General features: G+C 43.9%; 1 protein-coding gene and 1 long non-coding RNA gene across 12 annotated transcripts in view; both read left to right on the top strand.

Annotated features, from left to right (window-relative positions):
* Cep126 (centrosomal protein 126) overlaps nt 1-2,278 on the top strand; it is a 48,990-nt gene extending 46,712 nt beyond the window's left edge. For 5 of the 11 annotated variants that reach the window (XM_087561646.1, XM_087561648.1, XM_087561649.1 and 2 more), the window contains one exon: nt 1,794-2,278. In XM_087561646.1, the coding sequence (XP_087417772.1) occupies nt 1,794-1,795 (2 nt within the window). In that variant the 3' untranslated portion in view covers nt 1,796-2,278. Of the gene's footprint in view, nt 1-336 lie in introns of all 11 variants that reach the window. The other 6 variants (XM_087561644.1, XM_087561645.1, XM_087561647.1 and 3 more) reach the window with 2 other exon arrangements.
* An 11,535-nt stretch (nt 2,279-13,813) lies between these two features.
* LOC148003936 (uncharacterized) lies at nt 13,814-20,341 on the top strand. Its single transcript, XR_015627053.1, has 3 exons — nt 13,814-13,974; nt 15,365-15,700; nt 19,451-20,341. It is a non-coding gene; the product is annotated as an uncharacterized LOC148003936 (long non-coding RNA).
* The last annotated feature ends 499 nt before the right edge of the window (nt 20,342-20,840 follow it).

The following is a 20,840-nucleotide window of genomic DNA, read 5'->3' as shown; positions in this document are numbered from 1 at the left end:
CCAAGCCTAGTTGCAGTGACCTATGAACAATGGTTCTATCATGATGGATGGGTTCAATCCACTAACTGGGTAACCATCTGACTACATTAGAACCAAACATTGTTTTAGTAGCTTTTTTTTTTTTTTTTCTGTTTTTCCAGACAGGGTTACACTGTGTAGACCTAACACTATCTGTAGACCAGGGTGGCCTCGAACTCAGAGCTCTACCTGCCTCTGAATGCTGGAACTAAAGGCATGAGCTACTACCACGTAGCTAATATTTTTTCACTAAAAATAGATGATTTTCTCATACAATACATCCTGACCACAGTTTTCCCCTCCCTCCACTTCTCCCAGCTCCTTCCCTCCCACCTCCTGTCTCCCTTAGATCCATTCCCCCACCGCCTCCCTTCAGAAAAGATGAGGCCTCCAAGAGACAACCACCAAACACGACAAAAGAAGATACAATAAGACAAGGCAAAGGCCCTCACACCAATGCTGGACAAGGCAGCCCAGTAGGAGGAAGCGTCCCAAGAGCAGGCAAAACTGTAATTTTTTTTTAAATGCCAAGAAAGAGTCATTCTGGTCTCTGCAGCTTCCCCCCATTGCTCCCTGGGAACTTGTCTTCTATACTGGAACTCTTTGGGGTTCCCATTGTTCTTGCCACCTTACCTGCCTCTTTCCTGACTATTCTTCAGGACATGACTGCAAGCTTCCACATGGGAAGCCTATTGCAGCCCAAGCTTTCTCCATGTTGGCCCCTCTGCAGTCTGACCAACTCTGGTTCTCCCTGTGCATCTGTCACTCTGATAGGACCACAGCTAGAAAAAAGAAGGTAGCTCCTGAAGCAGCAGGTGAACTGCGCAATATAACGGAGTCACCATGAGACCACCAAGGCCTTATAATTGCTTAGGTGTAAATTATCAAAGCAAACCCCCTACCAATCTTAGAATTTTCATTTTAGAGCATCTTATTTAGTTTTAAAATAAAAAATTTAATGAATTTTTAAGAAGCAAGTTATTTCTTCGGCCTAAAATATATGTTAAACATCCCCAGAATCTTACCTGGCTTCCAAGTATTTCTGTAAAAACCAAACAAGGAAGGAAGGAAGGTTACACTTAGCCATTTACACAATAGCTAGCCAAAAGTTTCTCTGCATTGGATGGTGGTTTTTGAGACGGACATCATAGCTAGCCATGAACACTTGGTCCTCCTGCGTCTCACTCCCAAGAGCTGAGAGTATAGCGGTGCACACCACACCTGGCCTTTGAAAGCTACTCTTAAGGCTCTGGAGAGGTGGCTCAGTGGCCCGGTAGTGAAGTCCTGCTGCACAGCGTAAAGGCCTGAGTTCAGATCCCAGCACCCACATAAAAATGATATGTAGTTTGTGGGTCAGCCCTTAGGCACAGAAACAGTCAGCCAAAATGGTGATCTTCAGGTTCAGTGAGAAAAGACCCTGTCTCAAAAAAGTAATAATAGTAAATTAAGTTGGAGAGAGAAAAAAGTGCCTAAAACCAACCTCCGGCCTGCACGTGCACATGGAGACAAGCAGATCTGCCCACGCACGACCACGCCACACACGCACTCAAAGGAAATTCCTATAAAGCACATATTACCAATAGTAAAATATGAAAATTGTGCATTACTTTCCATACAATGCCCTATAAAGAGTGGTGTGCAGCATCATTGAAATTTGTGTATGTACTATTTTGATTTGAGTTTTAGTCTTCTTAAAAGCTGTGATCTAAAAGGAGAATGACCTGTGAACATCTGCAGACATGACAGTTAAGAGAACCCTCTGACCTCTCTTACAGAGCAGCCAGCCCAGGGCCAGTCTGTCTCCTGATGTTGGATCCACAGTGCAAAGAAAATATTGATGAGCTGTGATAGTCACTGCTTAGTGGAATCATTATTTTTGAGAATTCCTGTAAATAAGTTCTGTATTTCTGCATTTATTAATGATTTAAAATAGACTTTTATAGTTATAAAAGTAAATCATAATGTACTTAATGGAAATGAACTTACTAGCTTATATTTATGCTACAAATTATACTTTATTATGTATTTTCTTCATACATTTTTAATGAATGAAATATTTCATTGTTTTCAATAAGCATGCTACTGGGTATAAATTTTCCCTATTTAAAAATAAAAGAATATTTTATTATTCAAATTATGTATTAGGTACAATAGTGAATCTTTGTTTTCTGAAGTTCCAATAAATTTTTGTACAAGTATACAAGAAGCTTATTATTAATAACATCCCCATAAATAATAAAGCTATTTGTTTAAGACTTTGCAGGATCTCTGCTTTTTATGTTACCAAGAGGTTAAGTTACTAGCTTGCATGTTCATCTCATTTTACTCAAGGTTTATTGTTCTTCCAAAAAACTGACGTAAAAATTCAAAGTAGGGGCTGGAGAGATGGCTTTTGGCATTGAAGAGTGCTTACTGTTCTTTCAGAGGAGGGGTTCAGTCTCCAGCACCCAGTTTTGGTGACTCACAGCACTCGGTACCAACTCAAGACCCAAGGGAGCGATGCGGTCTTAGCTTCCTCAGGCGCATTCACACACAATCACGGACACGAAAATAATCTATGTTTGTTAATAAAAGGGGTCAGATGGTAAACGTGAAAACTAAAGTATGCTGGCTAATTTTTCTCTCCTCAATACTTTTTCTTTCTGTTAGAAATATCTACTTGTACAACCAGATTTATATTAGAGATTTGTTTCCTCAACTAATGAAACCCCTGGGCATAGTGTTACACACCTTTAATCCCAGCACTTGGGAGGTAGAGGTAAACAGAGCTCCAAGTTCAAGGCCAGCCTGGTCTATAAAGCAAGTTCCAGTACAGCCAAAACTACACAGTGAAGCCCTTTCTTAAAAAACTGATGATAGATCGATAGATAGATAGATAGATAGATAGATAGATAGATAGATAGATAGATAGATAGATAGATAGAATTGAAGCAAAGCCAAAACATATATGATCTTTCAGAAAGGTTTATAAAATTATATATGACAGGACCAGGTGTGGTGCTGCATGCCTTAACCCAGCACTCTGGAGACAGAGGCAGGTGTGTCTGTGTGAATTTGAGGCCAGCCTGGTCTACATAGGAAGTTCTAGGCAAGTCAAAGCTACATAATAAGACCTTGTCTGTCAGGGCCCAAGGGTCAGCCCCACAAACCACACAAACACCGATCTCACTTAAACAGGCACAATTTATTGAATGCACCCCTCCCCCCAGGCAACAACTCAACCCTATGATCTGGACATTTCTCAAGGACAGTTTATAAAGGCTAAAACCTCAAAAACCACAGTGAGCACAGACTCAGGTGTAGTGTTAAGTAATAAAAAATGAGCCTCCCACACTAACTCTGGATTCTCTCTGACCCGGTGTTGCCTCCATGGTCTCCAAGCACCCACGCTATTGCCTCAGGGCACCAGCGGGCCTGGCCTGGTCTCTCCTTGGAAGACTGTAACCCAGTGTTTTTATCTCTCCACCCAACTCACCAAGTTTCCTTGGCATCACTACCACGCCAGCCCCACACATCCAAATTCAGTGGCTGGATGAAATGCACCCCACCCCCGCACACCCCCGCCACCACTGCGTGAAAGAAAACACCACACAGTCAGTTTAGAATCAACAGGTAACACAATTCGCTGGGCGCCAAAACTACCATCTTACTTGTAAGCCATTCTAAGTTACATCCTCCAGTGTCGAATTCTGGCAGATCCGCCATTTAAACCTAGGGCCCTCTATTTCGCTACATATTCCACACACACCCCTGCCCACCCACCCCCACCCCCCCAACCAAAAATCTTATCTTCTGATTTTTTAACAGGTCCTGCAGGTGTTGTGTGACGATCCATTGATGGTCCAAGTTCTGATGTTTCGGGGGTGGAGGGGAATTTACTTCAGATGAGAGTGATGGATCCAGGATTGGGTCCCATCTACTTTCATAGCCATTGGGGTGGATCACAAAGTGGAGTCCTTTTCAGTGTGGGTCTAGGTTTCCTTTTTGGCTTAGCATTTCAACCTGTTACGTGGGACGGTGATGGCTTTAGGATACTGTCCTAGAGGTCCAAGAAGGCTGAAATGCTAGTCAACAGCTAAGCAATGGAGCAGTTCCACAGGTGAGCCCTAGATGGAGTCTGTCAGCCAGGTGGAAGTCTGCTGAGTCAAACATAGACCAGGGACAGAAGATAAAATTGTCTAGTAAATGAAGAAGGTAAGGAATCCTAAGACCAAGGGGAAAATCCCATTTTTAAGAACAGACAGATATGTTTATCTTGAGTCTATTTGATCTGTGGCAGGTGGATCCAAATCCTACAACTTTTTTGACTCCCTGAAGCTTATGTGAATTTTAGCTCTCAGGAGAATGTACAGTAATATTCCCATTGTGTTGAAATCTATATTTTAGTTAACATGTGTCTGTAAAACAACAAGAGTAGACTAATACTTTGAAGACCTAGTAAAAACTATAGGTTTTGGTTAAAGACAAGACATTCTTTTTTTAGTCCAAAGGGCTAGATATAAAGATTGAACAGAGATCTGAGTGAACTGAGAGAACCAGCCAGCTTAGTGGTAGTCAGAGAATAGAGGAGGTGACATCAAAGGACCAGCCTAGGTCTTTCAGAGCCCTCCATGTATTACAGAAGAGAGAGAGGAGTAAGAACTTGAGCAGTGCCCAGTAAAAGCTCTTTCAAGAATCAGTGAGTTCAGAGTTGAGATCTAGTTAATAAAAGCAGTGGTAATAAGCAGGCAGTAATGAACAAATTTTGAATCGTTCTTTTCTAATAAATTGGTCATAAAGTCACCTGTCACCTGAAGCCATGGTGACATCCTGGCATGAGCTGCCACTGAGAGCCATGTGTGGGACCATGGTCCTATGTCTCACAGCCAGGGACTGTGGTGATGTCCAAGGCCCATGTTACCACCAAAGGCTATGTGGATATCCCTGAGCTGGGATGCTGCCTAAGCACTGTGCTGAGGTGGCCCCACCCATTGATGGCCATAACACTCAGAAGAGCTGGGCTCTCCCTTGACAGGCACACCAGCTCAGCTTCTACCCAGGCCCAGAACCAGGGCTCTGAGTTGTCCCATCCCAATTATGAACTACTGGAGCAGGTGAAGGGGCTGGCCCTGCAGACCCAAAGCTGCAGGCTCCATTACACGGGAAAGAATGGGATGAAGAAATTGGCTTATTACTCAAATAGAGACAAAAGAGCTCGGTGAGGATTCAGTATTGATAGTGTAGCATAACCCAGAGGCTTCGAACTAAAGAGTCATTACAATGAACATTTGCCAGTAAAGCTATTTGGGCAAAGGATGTGACACACTGCAGCCTCCATGACAAGGCAGTTTTTGTTGTTATTTGGGGGCAAAGGGCAGACATGAGGAAATGGGAGATGCATGGGATTGGGGTGCGTGATGTGAAATTCACAAAGAATCAATAGAAAGTCGGGGAGGAGGGAAAGAAGAAGGAAGAAAGTAAAGAAGAAAGTTGTGTGTTTCTCTACTTGCTCCTGTACCCTATACTTCTTTTGCTAAGGAATTATTTTTTCCCCAGGAGATTTTTTTAAATCGCTATTATTTCTGTGTATGAGAGACAGAGATGACAGGGGAAAGGAAGGGAGAGAACGCAATTATGCAAATCTGATGATGAAACTCAAAGTTCAGAGCTGGTGTTCACCTCCTACCTACTGAGACAGGACCGCTCCTCTTGTCCCTGCTACTTCTCAGCAGACTAGCTTACATGCAGGCTTCCAGCTGGTTGTCCCATCTGCCTCCCTGTGGTGGTTTGAATACGCTTGGCCCAACGGGTGGCACTATTTGGAGGTATGGCCTTGTTGAAGTAGGTGTGACCTTGAAGGAATAGTGTCATTGTAGGGGTGGGATTAGAAACCCTCCTCCTAGCCAATGGGAGCCAATCTTCTCCTGACTGCTTTCCAATCAAGAACTCTTGGCTCCTCCCATACCATGACTGCCTAGACACTGCCATGCTTCCTGCCTTGATGATAATGGACTGAAGCTCTGAACCTGTAAGCCAGATCCAATTAAATGTTGTCTTTTATAAGACATGGTACCTCTTCCCAGCAATGGAAACTCGAACTAAGACACTCCCTATAGGAGGGCTGAGATCAAAGATGCATACAACCAGTGCATCTGGATTCTTACCTGCATGCAGGGATTAAACTCGGGTTGCCAGGCAGGCTGAATTCTGCTAATAGCAGTATCTACACTCCCTGCAAAGAGAACCTTGGATTCCACCTCTACATGAGCCTGGAATCCTGGACAGAATTGTTGAATACGCATTGTTTTCATAGTCTTCCCAGGAGATGAAAGAGGTGCCCCAATTGTTCATTTTGAAACAGAGCTGAAGTCTAAGGTCTCTATCCAAGTTCATAAGACAATTTCTTCATCCTTATATAGTTCCAGACTTGCAGAAGTTTTATCATACACTCTAGGATTCTCTTTGTGCACTATTACTGGGACAGAAGTTTAATGAACATCTGAGGTCATTATTTGTTGTGATCCAATAGAAAGACCTCTGAGTCAAGGCCTGAGGGAAGCATGATAACTTTATTCATTTATTTATTTATTTATTTATTTATTTATTTGTCTAGAAAGGGCAATTAGAAGATGGTACATGAAGCAGTTTGGAATAAATTTTTATTACATATTTTCACTTTTATGGTAGTGGCCAGGAAGGCAGGGGGAGAAAGAGAGCTTTCCACAGCGCACACACTGACAGAGGGCAGGTCACAGGAGTCAACTATGCAGGTTCCAGGAATGGAGCACTCAGTTTCCGGCTAGTCCTCAACCCTCATTTAGGCTCACAACAGTCTGTACCTCCAGCTCCATGGCATCTATGCCCTCTCCTGACCTCCACAGATACACACCCAAGCATTGTTTACATCCTTGGCCAGGACAGAAACACTCCCATTTCACAGTCTGCCCAGTTGCTTGTCTGGACCTGCGGTGGAAGAGGTGCTGACTGCACACAAGGAATGATGGAGTCAGGTGACACTGATGATTGATGGTGGCAGTATAGTAATAGTATTTTAAAGCATAAACTAGCTTACCATTCTAAACATTTCTGAAGCTTTTTCATTTAATTCTCTAAAAAAAGACTTTTATAGGTACAAAGACTAAGGTGCTGTCTGGGAGACAGCACTCATCTTTTTGTCCAACAGAGGAAGTACCCACCAGATACTGAGCTTCTCTCTCTCTCTCTCTCTCTCTCTCTCTCTCTCTCTCTCTCTCTATCTATCTATCTATCTATCTCTGTCTCCATCTCTGTCTCTCTGTCTCATCTCTCTTTGTCTCTCTATCTCTGTCTCTGTCTCTCTCTTTCCTTTTCTTGCATTCTCTCTGTGTATGTGTGTGTGTGTGTGTGTGTGTGTGTGTGTGTGTGTGTGTGTGTGTGTGTGTGTCCTACTCTTTCCTTAGCAGTGGTGTAGAGGTCAAAGGACAATCTGTAGAGTTCATCCTCTCCTTCCACCTTTGTGTGAGCTCTAGGCAATGAACTCAGACTTATGTAGCAAACACTTCACCTGCTGAGCCATCTCTCTGGGTCATCAAGGGAGTTTCCTCTGTGGAAATTTCTTCCTCTAGGATGTTCCCACTATAAACTGCTCTATCTCCCCCATGTTGTTCTGTCTCTTTGGTTCATTTTGGCTGAAAATGTGCCCTCAACCCCACATTCATGTTCTAGCTTTGTTTATCTGAGATGGATAACGAAATGCCAAGCAGAGAGACACTAGATTCTCTGGGGTACCGACATCAGTTAACACACTTGATGAATTTGGAAAGGTGCCTGGCGTTGAAAGCAATCATATGTATCTGCAGTCACTTCAAGAACTGCCTGGAACTTATAAACTCCCATTGTATATGAGTGTTCTGTCTTCCTGTATGTCTACACGATAGAAGAAGACATCAGACTCCATTATAGAAGGTTGTGAACCACCGTGTGGTTGCTGGGAATTGAACTCAGACCCTCTGGAAGAATAGCCAGTGCTCTTAACCACTAAGCCATCTCTCTGATCCCTCAACTCTGAATTAGACAATTTATGCAAACAATAAAGTCCAGATTATGACAGGTCTTTGTCATCAGAGATCATTCCCCTTGTTTGGAAATTTGTCATCTTTATTACCTAACTATGGCCTCTTCCTCATCTGTCTATCTACCAAGCAGTCTAGTGTCTCATCCTGCATCTCAGAGCTCACCCAAGCTGTTCTGAGGTCTTAACTGATTTGAAATGATGGAGAAGCAGTGCACACAATGCCTCAGAGAAGGGTCTACCTAAAGACCCACAATAGAACTCAACTGATGTCAGTGATCCAGAACATAAGACAGCCATTTGCCAATGGTCTTTATCTCTGGAGCTTGTCATCTGAGGGAAATGGCATCCCAGTGAGTCAGTGATCCTCAGAAGAAATCCCGAGGTGACGACCTACATTGACACTGTCCTCAGAAGAAACCCAAGATGAGGACCCAAAGTGATATAATCCAGTTAAAGAATAAAAGATGAGAAAAATCTAGAGTACAAGAGGTGGCAGCAGAGAAATCTAGAGCACCAAGACAATGGCAGGCAGAATCAGCATTTGAAGAAAGGTGTTAGAAGTAAGGAACCACATGCTTACAGAAGGCACCCAGAGCAAAAGACCTTCTGAAAAGCTAAGAGAGACTTGAAAGCAGAAAAGTTTCCGGGTTTTGCATTAGTTTCACTTCCTAGTGATGATGCTAATGTCTATTTCTGGACGCTTTAATCTGGGGTTCATACAGCTTCCTGAAGATCAGGTCCTGCTCTTTTGACTTTGGCCTTCCTGTGGTCTGGTGAGCAAACCATCACCTCAGTTTACTAGTGGTGCTGGGCTCAGAGCTTATGCCCGAGAAGCAAACTGCAAGAATGGAATGAGTTAGCCTGGGAGTTTTGAAGTTTAAATTGAAGCTCTTTTATTTAATTTTTCTGTTGCGTTATAAGGAAGATGAAATCTTCAATGTGTTGACTCCTTTAAGAGTCTACTTTGGCACTCTAGGGCTCACCAGGATGAATTACTGTAGCAAGCAATCAACATACAATTTTGTAAAACATGTATGAGTGTTTTGCTTGATGCAATGTCTGTGTACCACATGGATGCCTACTGTTGTAGGTTGTTTTGATATTGCTTGAATTTTGATGCTAATTTTGTTTCCTCAAGGGGGATTGGCTCTGCCAAGCAGCCCCATTGTGTATTCAGATGATCTCATGTGAATCTTCTCTCCCTTTTAATTGGTCAGGAAAAGTTAGAGCCCATGATGGGGCAATAGAGGGGAAAGGTGGAACTGGAGGTTTGAGAGTGGGGGGCAGGTAGAGAGAAGAGAATGAGAGGGGAAGGAGAGAGGACTGAAGAAGAGGAGGAGGATGAAGCTGAAATGGATGAAAACCACATTGCCAGGAGAAACCACAAGTAGCAAGGGGTACTACAGCTGGGGAATAAGTTAGTATAGTGTTAGATCTGCCCAATCTAGGCTTATAGCTTATAATAACTGGGTCGTATATTTTTATATAGGCTTATTGGAGTTGGGAATTCCAACAACAGTACACTATCCCAAAAGCCCCAAAAAGGGGTGTTGGGTCCCTTGGAACTGGAGTAGAAGTTGGTTGTGAGCCACCATGTGGGAGCTGGAAACTGAATCTGGGTCCCGTGCAAGAGCAGCAAGTAGGCAGCCATAGAAACCTCTCTCCAGCCCACATTCATCATTTAAAGGTGTATATTCCTGGCCTGGGTATTGGTTAGTAGAATGCTTACCTAGTAAGCACAAGATCTTATGCTCTATCCCCAGCACCAAGCAAAATTGGATATGATGGCACATGCCTGGAGCCCCAGCACTAAGGAGGAGTAGGGAGGAGGAGGCAGGAGGATCATCAGTTCAAGATCATCTTCAGCCACAAAATGAGCTTGAAGCCAACTTATGCTAAATGAGATCCCTTCTATAAATAATTTTTCAAAGTATTTATTCCTGAACTTCTTAGGGTTCACCATTCCCTGTGTTTGGGGATATGTTACATCTTAGTTTGAAGCCTACTGGGACTCACAGGTGTCAGACCATGACTATAGACACACATTGTATTGTGCCTTTGGTGGCAGGTGAGCAGCACAGCACAGCAGGAACAACACACAACAAAGCAGCACACCTCATGGCCAGGGTGTGAAAGGGAGGAAGAGGGGAGCTAGATCTCACTGTTTTCTTTGAGAATATGCCCCCAATAATTGGAAGGCCTCCCACCATGCACTGCTTCTAAAGGTTCTTTCACTTCCCACTTGCACCAAGCTAGTGAATCAACTTTTAGCATATGGACCCCTGAGGAACATTCTAGATCCAAACAAGAGCAGACTGGGTTCACTGGCCAGCCGGTCCAGCCAATGAGTGAGGCAGGCAGAGGGCTAAGGGTATGTCTTAGTGAGCAAACTGTTGTGCAGGCGTGAGAATTAGAGTTCAGATCCACACAGATCAAGGGGCTGCGATGACCTACCCCTAATCCAAGAACTGAAGAGGCAGATATGGGGTCTGCAGAGCAAGCTGAGTCATTGGACTAGCCTGGTTTGCAAGCTCTAGGTTCAGATGAGAGATCCTGCCTCTAAATATACACAGAAAAGCACAGTTGAGGAAGACACTCAAGATCAACCTCTGGCCTCTACATGAATACTACACATGTGACAAGCACACTTTCTATTGCTTCCGGTTTGGAGCAGTTGGGAAGGAGACTGCCAGCCAAGAACATTCAATATAAATCATTGGATAGTGTCTTCTCAAGGGACAGTGTTAGCTTTTCATTAGCAACCTTTCTTTTTATATGGTTTATGGTTTGGGGCCTTATCTAAGAAATTTTTTGCTAACTCAAAGATTTTCTCCCATTTTTTTTTTTTCGGAGCTGGGGACCGAACCCAGGGCCTTGCGCTTCCTAGGCAAGCGCTCTACCACTGAGCTAAATCCCCAACCCCTTTCTCCCATTTTTTACAGAAGTTTTATAATTTTAGATTTTGCATCTAAGTCTAGTATATTTGAATTTGTTTATATATGACACATTATGACTCAGTTACCTATTATTTAATCAATCTGTTTGAAAAAACATCTTTTTTTTTTTAACTGCCTAGCACTACATTTAAGCCTATGGTCTAGTAAGACATTTCAACCAGAGATTTGACAAGGTCCTTTAACAGAGTCATATAGCTGTGATAAGGAGACTCTGTTGTAATAAACACAAAAATAGAAGAGAAGAGAAACAATCCCAGCACTGAGATTGCTGAGAATTCACGGTGAGCCTGGGCTACAACGGTGGTGGTGGGAGGAGCACTGCTCAGCTGCCGAAGGCACTTGCCACCAAGCCTGACCTGATTCAATCCCTAGAACCCAATCAATAGAACGGAAATCAATTTCCAAAGTTGTCCTCTGACTCTACATGTGAGTACATCACACACACACACACACACACACACACACACACGTGTGCACGGAAGGAGAAGAAAATCAGCAGCTGACGGCCGGTGGGGGCATCTCTAGGAAATGACAGATACCTGGGATGGGGGAAGCTACCAAGAGTCTATGGGGTGACTTTAGCTGGAACTCCCAGCAGTGGAGATACGGAATCTGAAGTGGCCATTCATGTATCCTGGCAGGAACCCAGTGAAGGGGTAAGGACACCAACCCCTCAAAACCTTTCACCCAAAATCTGTCCTGTCAACAAGAAATGCAGGGACAAAGATGGAGTTGAAGTTGAGACTAAGGGAATAACTAATAACTGGCCCAGCTAGAGACCCATCCCCAGGGCACGCACGCATCAATCCCTGAAGCCTAGCATAACTGTCCCCTAAGGGAACATCCAGTAACTGAAACAGATGCAGAGGCCCTCCACCAAACATTGGATGGAGCTCGGGAAACCTCATGGAAGAGTTGGGGGAAGGATAGAGGGCCCCAGAGGAGACAGGAACTCCACAGGAAGACCGACAGACTCAACTAATCTGGACATTTGGGGACTCTCAGAGACTGAGCCACCAACCAAAGAACATACAAGGGCTATATCTAGCCCCCAAACCCCACATATATATAGCAGATGTGCAGCTGATCTTCATGTGGGTTCCCCAACAACTGGCGTGGAGGCTGTCCCTAAAGCTGTTGCCTGTCTGCATCCTGCTCCCTTAACTGAGCGCCCTTGTCTGGCTTTAGTGGGAGCGAATACTGCTAGGCCTGCAGAGACTTGATGTGCCAGCGGGGGGATGGGAGGGGCAGCCTCCATGCCCTCTGAGGAGAAGGGGATGGGGGCACGACTGTGTGACACAGGTGGGGCAGCAATCAGGATGTAAAGCAAATACGTTAATTAATGGAAAAAAGAAAAAACTGAGAACAAAAAACAAGAGAGATAATGCATATTTGTAGTCCAGCTCAGAAATGATGAAAGGTTGGACCAATGATAAACTGAGTGATGATGCAATTTGTTTTAATTGGCATTTCCCTAGTGACTAAAGGTGTTAGCTCTCTATGTGCTGTTTTCCTTCCATTTAGCCTCTGGGCTGAGTGTCTTTTCAAACCACCAAGCCACTGGTCCTCACCTTTTTTCTTGACACTTGGATCTAATATTCACTGGACAATATAAATCAGCAGAGCAACATCTCATGGTGGCTCGGGGCTTAATGTCTAACAATAGTGATCTTGTCAGTGTGGTTATTTCCCAACCATTTTATATCTTCATGGATGCTTCTATTCTAATCGCTCATCCATTCCATGTGCATCAGTGTTTTACCTGCATGAATGTCTGTGAGAGGATATCATATACCCTGGAACTGGAGTTACAGACAGTAGGGAGATGCCGTGGGGGTGCTGGGAATTGAACTCTGGTCCTTTGGAAGAGCAGCCCGTGGAACCATCTCTTCAGCTCATGCTTCTGTTTTCAAATAGTTTAGTTCTATGATCCTTTGCAGAATTTTAAGCAGACTGAAAAGATCTTTTAGCAGGTATATGAGGCTCCACTGAGCAGAGAGATGACAATGAAATAAATGGAGAATGAGAGGTCAGTCCTTCACATGGGAAATACCTGAGGCTTGTTTTAGATCAGAGTGGGAGAAGACCAGAGAAGGGAACAGACTGAATATTCTAGAAATAGTTTATTTTATATGCTTACTTATTACTCATTTCTTTAAGTTGCATTTTTTTATTTGTGTCCAAGTGTAGACGTGTATGAACACTCGTTTTATGGCACACATCTAGTGATCAGAGCATCAGGAGTCCTTACCTGCTAAGCCACCTCACTGGCCCTACACATATACACATGGAGACAGCTTCTTGCTGCATAGCTCTGGTTGGCCTAGCATTCCCTATGTAGATCATACTAGCCTAAAACGTGTGGCGATCCCCTGCTTCTGTTTCCCCAGTGCTGTAATCACGGGTTTGGGACACCAGCTTTTTGTTGTTGTGTTCTTGTTTTTGAGACAAGCCTTCCTCCATTCAACCCAGGCTGAATATGCAAGTCTCTTACCCCTCTCCTCTGAGCACTGGGATTACACGTGTGAGCCACTATGACTAGCTTTTGGATGTTTGGTTTGGTTTTGAGACATGGTCTTGCAACACAGGTCATGCCCCCACAATTCCTACATTTGGGGCTCAAACTATAAAGCATGTGGTAGACTGGAAAAATGATGGAAAATCAGAAGGGTAATGTTGACCTTGGGAATGTAGACGCTGGCTAGACACCCATGCCAGATGGTAAGAAAGTAATGGTGACTGAGAGATAGAAGTCCCAGATTTTAAAAATTAGCCTATTGATGGTGTCTTGGTTACTTTTCTATAGGTGTGAAGAGACACCATGATCAAAACAATTTACAGAAGAGTTTTGGGGGGACTCACAGTTCCAGAAGTTGCAGTCCATGATCGTCAGGATGGGGTGCATGGTACCAAGCACGCAGGCATGGCACTGGAGCAGTAGCTAAAATCTTACATCTTGATCCACAGGTACAAGGGAGAGAGATCTGAGTGGGAATGGTATGGGCTTCTGAAACCTCAGTTTCTTATCCCAGGTTCTACTTTACTGGTTCACGGTAGTAGAGGGGCATATGAGGGACAGCTAATTCAAAGGAGGGTATCAGGGAATGCTTCTCTACAAAAGTGGCACAGTCAGGCCAAAGAGAGAAACAGACATCACAGCAGCCAAAGCAGGGCGTGTGTGACTCATGTCAGAGAGCAAGTACCAAGCCTGAATTCATCCTTCAAGTCTGTGCCTTGCCCCCATCCTCTAGGCCAGACATCTTAAGTGGTCGGGCTCCATCACTGAGCAAAAACAGAAAGGAAGTGTCTTTTCCCCAGAGCTCTCAATCAGGGAAATGAAAGAAGTCAGTGTTGTCAGAGTCAGGAGAACAAGAGAGACAGTGTGGCACTAGTTGGGATGAAGAGGTGGGCAGAGGCCAGAGTGCTAATGTCCTGGCATAATTTCAGGATTCTAATACACCCAGCTGGGTGTGAAAGCTTGTTCCTATAATCCCATCACTCAAAATACTGAGACAGGGAATTGCCATGAGTTCAAAGCCAGTCTGGGGTACATAGCAAGATCCTATCTCAAAAAACCAAACCAACAAATAAGCAACAACACAAAAGAACATGATCCAATGGGTTTGCCCTGCTGTTGCTGCTTGTTTTGAAGGCAGGAGAGTGTTCCCGTGACTTAACCCAGGGTCTTGTGCCTGCTAAACACAAGCTATACTCAGTGAGCCACGCCCAAGCGCACAGGTTATTGTGTATGTGGTGACTCCTACTCTCCTGTGTGCTCCATCTCCTTTCTACCGAATCAGTTTTTAGATGACCACTCTGCAACTAATCACAACCCAGCATGTGTTTCTTCATAAATAATGCAACTCAGTAAACAGTAATGGCTAGCACTTGAGTGCCTACTGAGTGCTGAGACTGGTCTAAGTACACTCCATAAATTACCCTCCATGAACCCTCCAAACACACCATCTCAATTACCTGGCTGAATTAGGGGCAATGGATTTACTTAGATCATAGGAGCCTGGATGTAACCAAGCATCGTAAGAAATCTGTGTGGACAGAAGGGGACAGGGAGGAAGCAAGAGGTGAGGAAAAAAGTAATCAACACCAAGTACAGCTTCTTATGCCTTAGCATCTTTGCCACACAAGGATTTAAAGTAACATTGACTGTGAGTTACAGGCTTAGAAATACGTAGACCTAAAAACTCTATTAATTCTAGAGCCAAAAAGATGGGCAAACACATGTGATCATCTCTAGGCTCTACATGGGCTTGCTTGACAAAACAAGCTTTCTGAAGAACGTTTTATTTCAAACACAACAATCTCTCAAACATACCAGCAAAAGCCCTTCCCTTTCTAGGAAAAAAATATATATAAATATTTTAAAATGTCAAGAATTTGTTATCTGAGATCTACAGAGACTCGTCTAGTTGGCTTCTCCCAACCTGCCCTGCCGTGGCCTGACCTTGCAACACAGATGGAAAGGCTCACCTGTGGCCTAGAGCAGCTGCACCGCCTAGACTGGAAAACTAGATAAATATCACACATACAGGAGGCCCTGGGGAACAGCCGCCGCATGAGCATCGGCGACGGCGATGTGGTCACAGCTCCAAACGAGAAAACAACACCTGGCGCTTTAAAGAAGAGGGACGACGGGTGAAGAGGCTGTGCCTAGCAGCTTGTCGCTATTACCGAGGTGGGGCTTTAACCAAACTCAGTTTTAGCAACAGCGGGGCCGGTGGAGTAGCCCAGTTGGTGGAGTGCTCAGTGCTATGAACTTGTAATCCCAGTACTCAGGACACGAAGGCAGGAAGAGCAGGAACTTAAGATCATCCTCGGTTATACAACAGATTTAAAGCCAGCCAAGGTTACATGAGACCTTGTCCAAAAACAAAAACAAAACAAAACAAAACAAAACAAAACAAAACAAAACAAAACAAAACATCCCACTAAACCGAACATCGTGAGCCAGCTTGCCCTTACTGGTCTGGCTTTGATGCCTGCCCTCTACATATTTAAAGGCTCAGTCCCAGGGTTGACACAGAGTTGAGAACCTTCTGGAATTGAGGCTCAATAGGAAATACATAGGCCCTGGGAGGCCTGCCCTAAAAGTGGGTTGTGCTGCTTCGTCTGCTGCTTTTTGCCTCCTAGATGGGGTGGTAACTAGCTCACTCTGTCACTGGCCTTATCGCCAGTCCAAAACCATAGATCTACTTGTTCTCAACTTGCACCCACCAAAACGTGAGCCCAAAACACCCTTTCCTTTTTGTCCATTAGCGGAGGTATTTTTTTTCTTTTTTCCCTTTTATCTAAAATAGATTTTTTTTCCTCACATAATGCATTCTAATCACGATTTCCCCTCCCTTTCTGTCTCTCATTAGAAAACAGACTTCCACGGAAATATGATATGATATGACAAAACTAACACATTGAAATTAGATTAAACAAACAAGCAAAATAAAACAGTCCAATAGAAGGCACAGAAAGAGTTTCACTTGTTCCCACACTCAGGAATCCCATAACACCGCCAAACTGGAAGCCAAAAGATATATATGCGAAGGACCTGCAGAGTAAAAAGATATGTACTTTTTAAAAAGAGAGAGGAAAGAAGATAGATTTTTTTTTAACTTCTTGAAAAGGAAGAGTCCAGATGTGACATTATGAGACAAGGAACGCAAAGATTCCATTGAGTTTGTTTTCTGTTGGCATCCACTGCTGGGCAGGCAGCCCGTCCTTAAGAGCGGTGTTTTCCCCAGTGAGACTCCATTGGAGGAAACTAAATTTCCATTTGCAAGTGGTTATCAATCAGAGATAGCTTCTGGGCTGGGAATGGGAGCACAGGTCTACTTCTTTCAGCTCAGGGACCCCATGTGATGCAGGCCGGTGCAGGCCCTGTGCTTGCTACCTCAGCCTCTGCGAGTTCCCATGCGTATTGATGCTGTTGATTCAGAAGGCCTTGTTTTTTTGGTGTCCTCCACCCCCTCTGGCTTCTCAGCTCTTTCCACCTCCTCCTTCACAGGCTTCCCTGAGCTCTGAGGGGAGGGACTTAATGGAGACATCTCGTTAAGAGCTGAATGTTCCAAGGTCTGAAGGTGGAAGCTTCTCTGGCAGTGGCTGAGCAAGGCACTGATCTTTGAGCATTAGCTGAGGTATTGATAGCAGGCAGGTCTCCTTCCTTCTGGGTATTAACCAAGAGTTCCAAGTTAACTGAAGAGTCTACGTTTGTCCATATTGAAAAGCAAATAATCAAGGTTACCTTCTCACTGGGCATGATGACCCACGTCTGTGACCCTAACACTTAAGCAGAGCAGGAAGATCAGGAGTTTAATGACTGCCTCATCTAATTGTGAGTTCAAGGCCAACCTGAGAAACCCCACATACACACACACACACACACACACACACACACACACACACACACACACACACACACACACAAATGTTTAAACAAATTATGTGCTGCTGATGGCATGTGATTTAGTTAGCACTTAGTACCAACTGGTGATCTAACAGGCACAAAGCCCTAGGACCATGTAACCTAGCAAAGGTTTAGCCCCTTATCCACAGGACTCAGGGTATAAATGGAGAATCAGGAATTCAAGCATCCTCAGCTCCATACCTCAGTCAACGGCTAGCCTGTGGAACAAGAGACCTTGCCTCAAAGAAAAGAGGAACGTCACCTGGGCTGGCAAGATGGCTCAGCAGATAATGCACTTGCAGCCTAATGACCTGAGTTTGAGTTACACATGAGGAAAGATGAGGACTGATTCCCAAAGTTATCTTCCTACATTTACTCATGCACATGCTGCGTATCTCCCCCTTCCTCTTTTCCTCCCAACTGTCTCTCTCTCAAATTAAAGCCTTAATTCTACCCACTAATTTCCCTAGGACTAGAACTCCCCACCTGTGTCTTTAACCCTCACCTACATCTGGAGCAGTAGTCCCTTGCCACGTCTTAGCCACACACTCCCTGGCCTAACCCCCTCCAAAGTGCTGGAAATTTATATAAGTAGGATATCGGGCACCTTGCTTTATATCATTGGTAAAATATGTCTAAACAAATGTAAACCAAAAGATGGGATTCTGCAATTAAATCTAACTTTTATAGAAACCAAAGACCACTGTAAGCTGTTATACCCAGCCATTAGGAAGTTGCAAGAGCCACTCTGTTTGACAACCCTGCAGAGCTTTAAACTGATAGGAAAGCCAGCCAGAATCCCTGTCAGGGAGGAGACAGGTTCCAGCAGCCTCTACTTGTTTACATCTTCCTGGGGCCCTAACTCCTCCCAGGAAATTTGTCTTCCAGAAACTGAAAACAGTCAGCCCCAACTTTTATCCACAAATACATTCCACCATGAACAGGCTGGGGCTGCACTAACCAAATCTAATGGGCAATAATGTCAATGCTCAATTCATATTGCAGCAGACACCAAGCTCTGTCAGAAATAATGTGAATGTGCATGCACACACTCTCTCTCTCTCTCTCTCTCTCTCTCTCTCTCTCTCTCACACACACACACACACACACACACACACACAAACACACAAACACACATGACACATATATACCACATACACACAACACACACACACACACATAACCACATCATACACACATAAATACACACACATACACATAAGACACATATATGCCACACATGCCACATGACTCATATACACCACACACACACACACATACACACACACAACCCACACACATACACACATGACACCTACACACCATACACACATCACAAACTCACTCAAGCTCTCATGAGGAAACAGGCTTAGAACCTGTTGGGTCACCATCTCTGAAGTCAGTCAGGTAGGAAGGCAATTAAATCTGCTAAACCCTAAAATTAGCAATTTAACTATGCAGCCTATAAAGTAAATTTATGCTTAATGTATTACTTACAGCATTAATGTGAAAATGTTTAAAGTCGGGGCCAGGATATGGCTCAAAGAGTAAAGATCTGAATACCTGAATTTAATCTCTGAACTGTAAAGGTGGAAGGAGAGAGCTGACACCACAAAGTTTTCCTCTGACTTCCATATGCATTTGGTGGCATACACATACACACACATTACACAAATACTGTGGCTTTTTTTTTATTTTTAACTATAAGAATATACAATGTAGCTGAGCAAGGTGATGTGCGCTGTTAACTCTAGCACTCCAGAGGGAGAGGCAAGCAGATCTCTGTGAGTTTGAGGTCAGCCTGGTCTATAGGGCAAGCTCTGAGCCAGCCAGATCTATAAACAAGTCTCAATACATACATACATACATACATACATACATACATACATACATACATACAATAAAACATAAAACTACAATTTACTAAAGTTAAATGTATTTTATAAGTTAAACATATATAGACTGTTGTTCATTTATTAAAGGTATTCCTTGAAAATCAACTTATTTTATTTTCACTTTTTTTTAAAGGTAAGGTGTCATGTGACCTGGAGCTGGCCTCCAATTCTCTGAGTACCCAAGAAGTTCAACCTTGAACTTCTGATCCCCCTGCCTTCACCTCCCAAGTTCTGGGAATTTCAGGATAGCATCACCTGCCCTTCTAAAAGACAATTCTCTTTGTGAAATGCTATCTGACACCATGCCACACCCAAAAGCCCATATAAAGGCAGAAAAGGAGCCAGGCATTGTGGTTCCCACCTATAATTCCAGGAATCTGAGAGGTCAAGACAAGTGAGGCTAAAGCAAGAGAATTGTCCCAAGTCTGATGATAGCCTGAGCTATATGGTGAATTCAAGACCAGCCTGGGCATGGTGGTGCATGCTATGTACAGCAAGACCAGCAAGACCCTGTTTCAAAACACCCTCTCCCAGAAACAGAAAACCAGGGAAGGAGAAAAGAAAATGTCAATTCATTTCTGAAACTTCTCACCTTTCCGTCCCCAAGCTATGACTAGCCCTCTTTGCGATACAGTCTGCTTTTTAAAAGCCCCCATAAGCCAGAGAGACATTTCTCCTCTTGCTTCCTCTGTAGTTTGTAGCCTGGTGACTTTTATGTCAACTTAAGTGTCTGGGAGGAGGAAACCTCAACTGAGAAAATGCCTCTGGAAGACCTGCAGGGCATTTTCTTAATTAGGGATTGATGGGGAGAGGGCCCAGCCCTCTGGGTGGTGCCATCCCTGGACTGGTGGTCCTCAGTTCTATAAGAAAGCAGACCAAGAAAGCCAGTAAGCAGCACCCTTCCACAGCTTTTGCATCAGCTCCTGCCTCCAGGCTCCTGCTCTGTTTGAGTTCCTGTCCTGACTTCCTTTAATAAAGAATAGTGTTATGGAAATATAAGTAAAATAAATCCTTTCCTCACCAACCTGTGTTTTGGTCATGATGTTTTATTGCAGCTATAGAAAGCCTAACTAAGACAAGTTAGTACCAAAAGTGGGTTTTTGCTGTGATAGAACTGACCATGTTGCTTTGGGAGGAGTATAGAAGGGCTTTGGAACTTTATACAAGAAAAGGATTTGAATGTTCAGTGTTTGGTGAGTTCTTCTGTGGAGGCTTAGAAGATAAAAAATATTGAGAGCAAGACAGACGGTAGAGGCCTTGTTGTGATAAAAAAAAGATATGTGGTGGGGGTACCTTTGGCAGGCCCATGCTGTGCCAAGGTGTATTCCTGAGAAATTTGGCCACACAACAGATCTGGTATCAGGGGTGTATTGGGGGAGGGATGAGGAGTGGGGGCCTGGGGGTGGGGAGATAGAGGCAGAGGCATGAGGAGAGAGAGAGAGAGAGAGAGAGAGAGAGAGAGAGAGAGAGAGAGAGAGAGAATGAGAATGCAAAGAGAGAACTGAGGTGGCCTGCACACTTAC

Source organism: Rattus norvegicus, chromosome 8 (genome assembly GCF_021556685.1).
Source record: "Rattus norvegicus strain SHRSP/BbbUtx chromosome 8, alternate assembly SHRSP_T2T, whole genome shotgun sequence".
Classification (NCBI taxonomy): domain Eukaryota; kingdom Metazoa; phylum Chordata; class Mammalia; order Rodentia; family Muridae; genus Rattus; species Rattus norvegicus.
The sequence above is the reverse complement of the archived record's forward strand: the minus strand, read 5'-3'. Positions and strand labels throughout refer to the sequence as shown.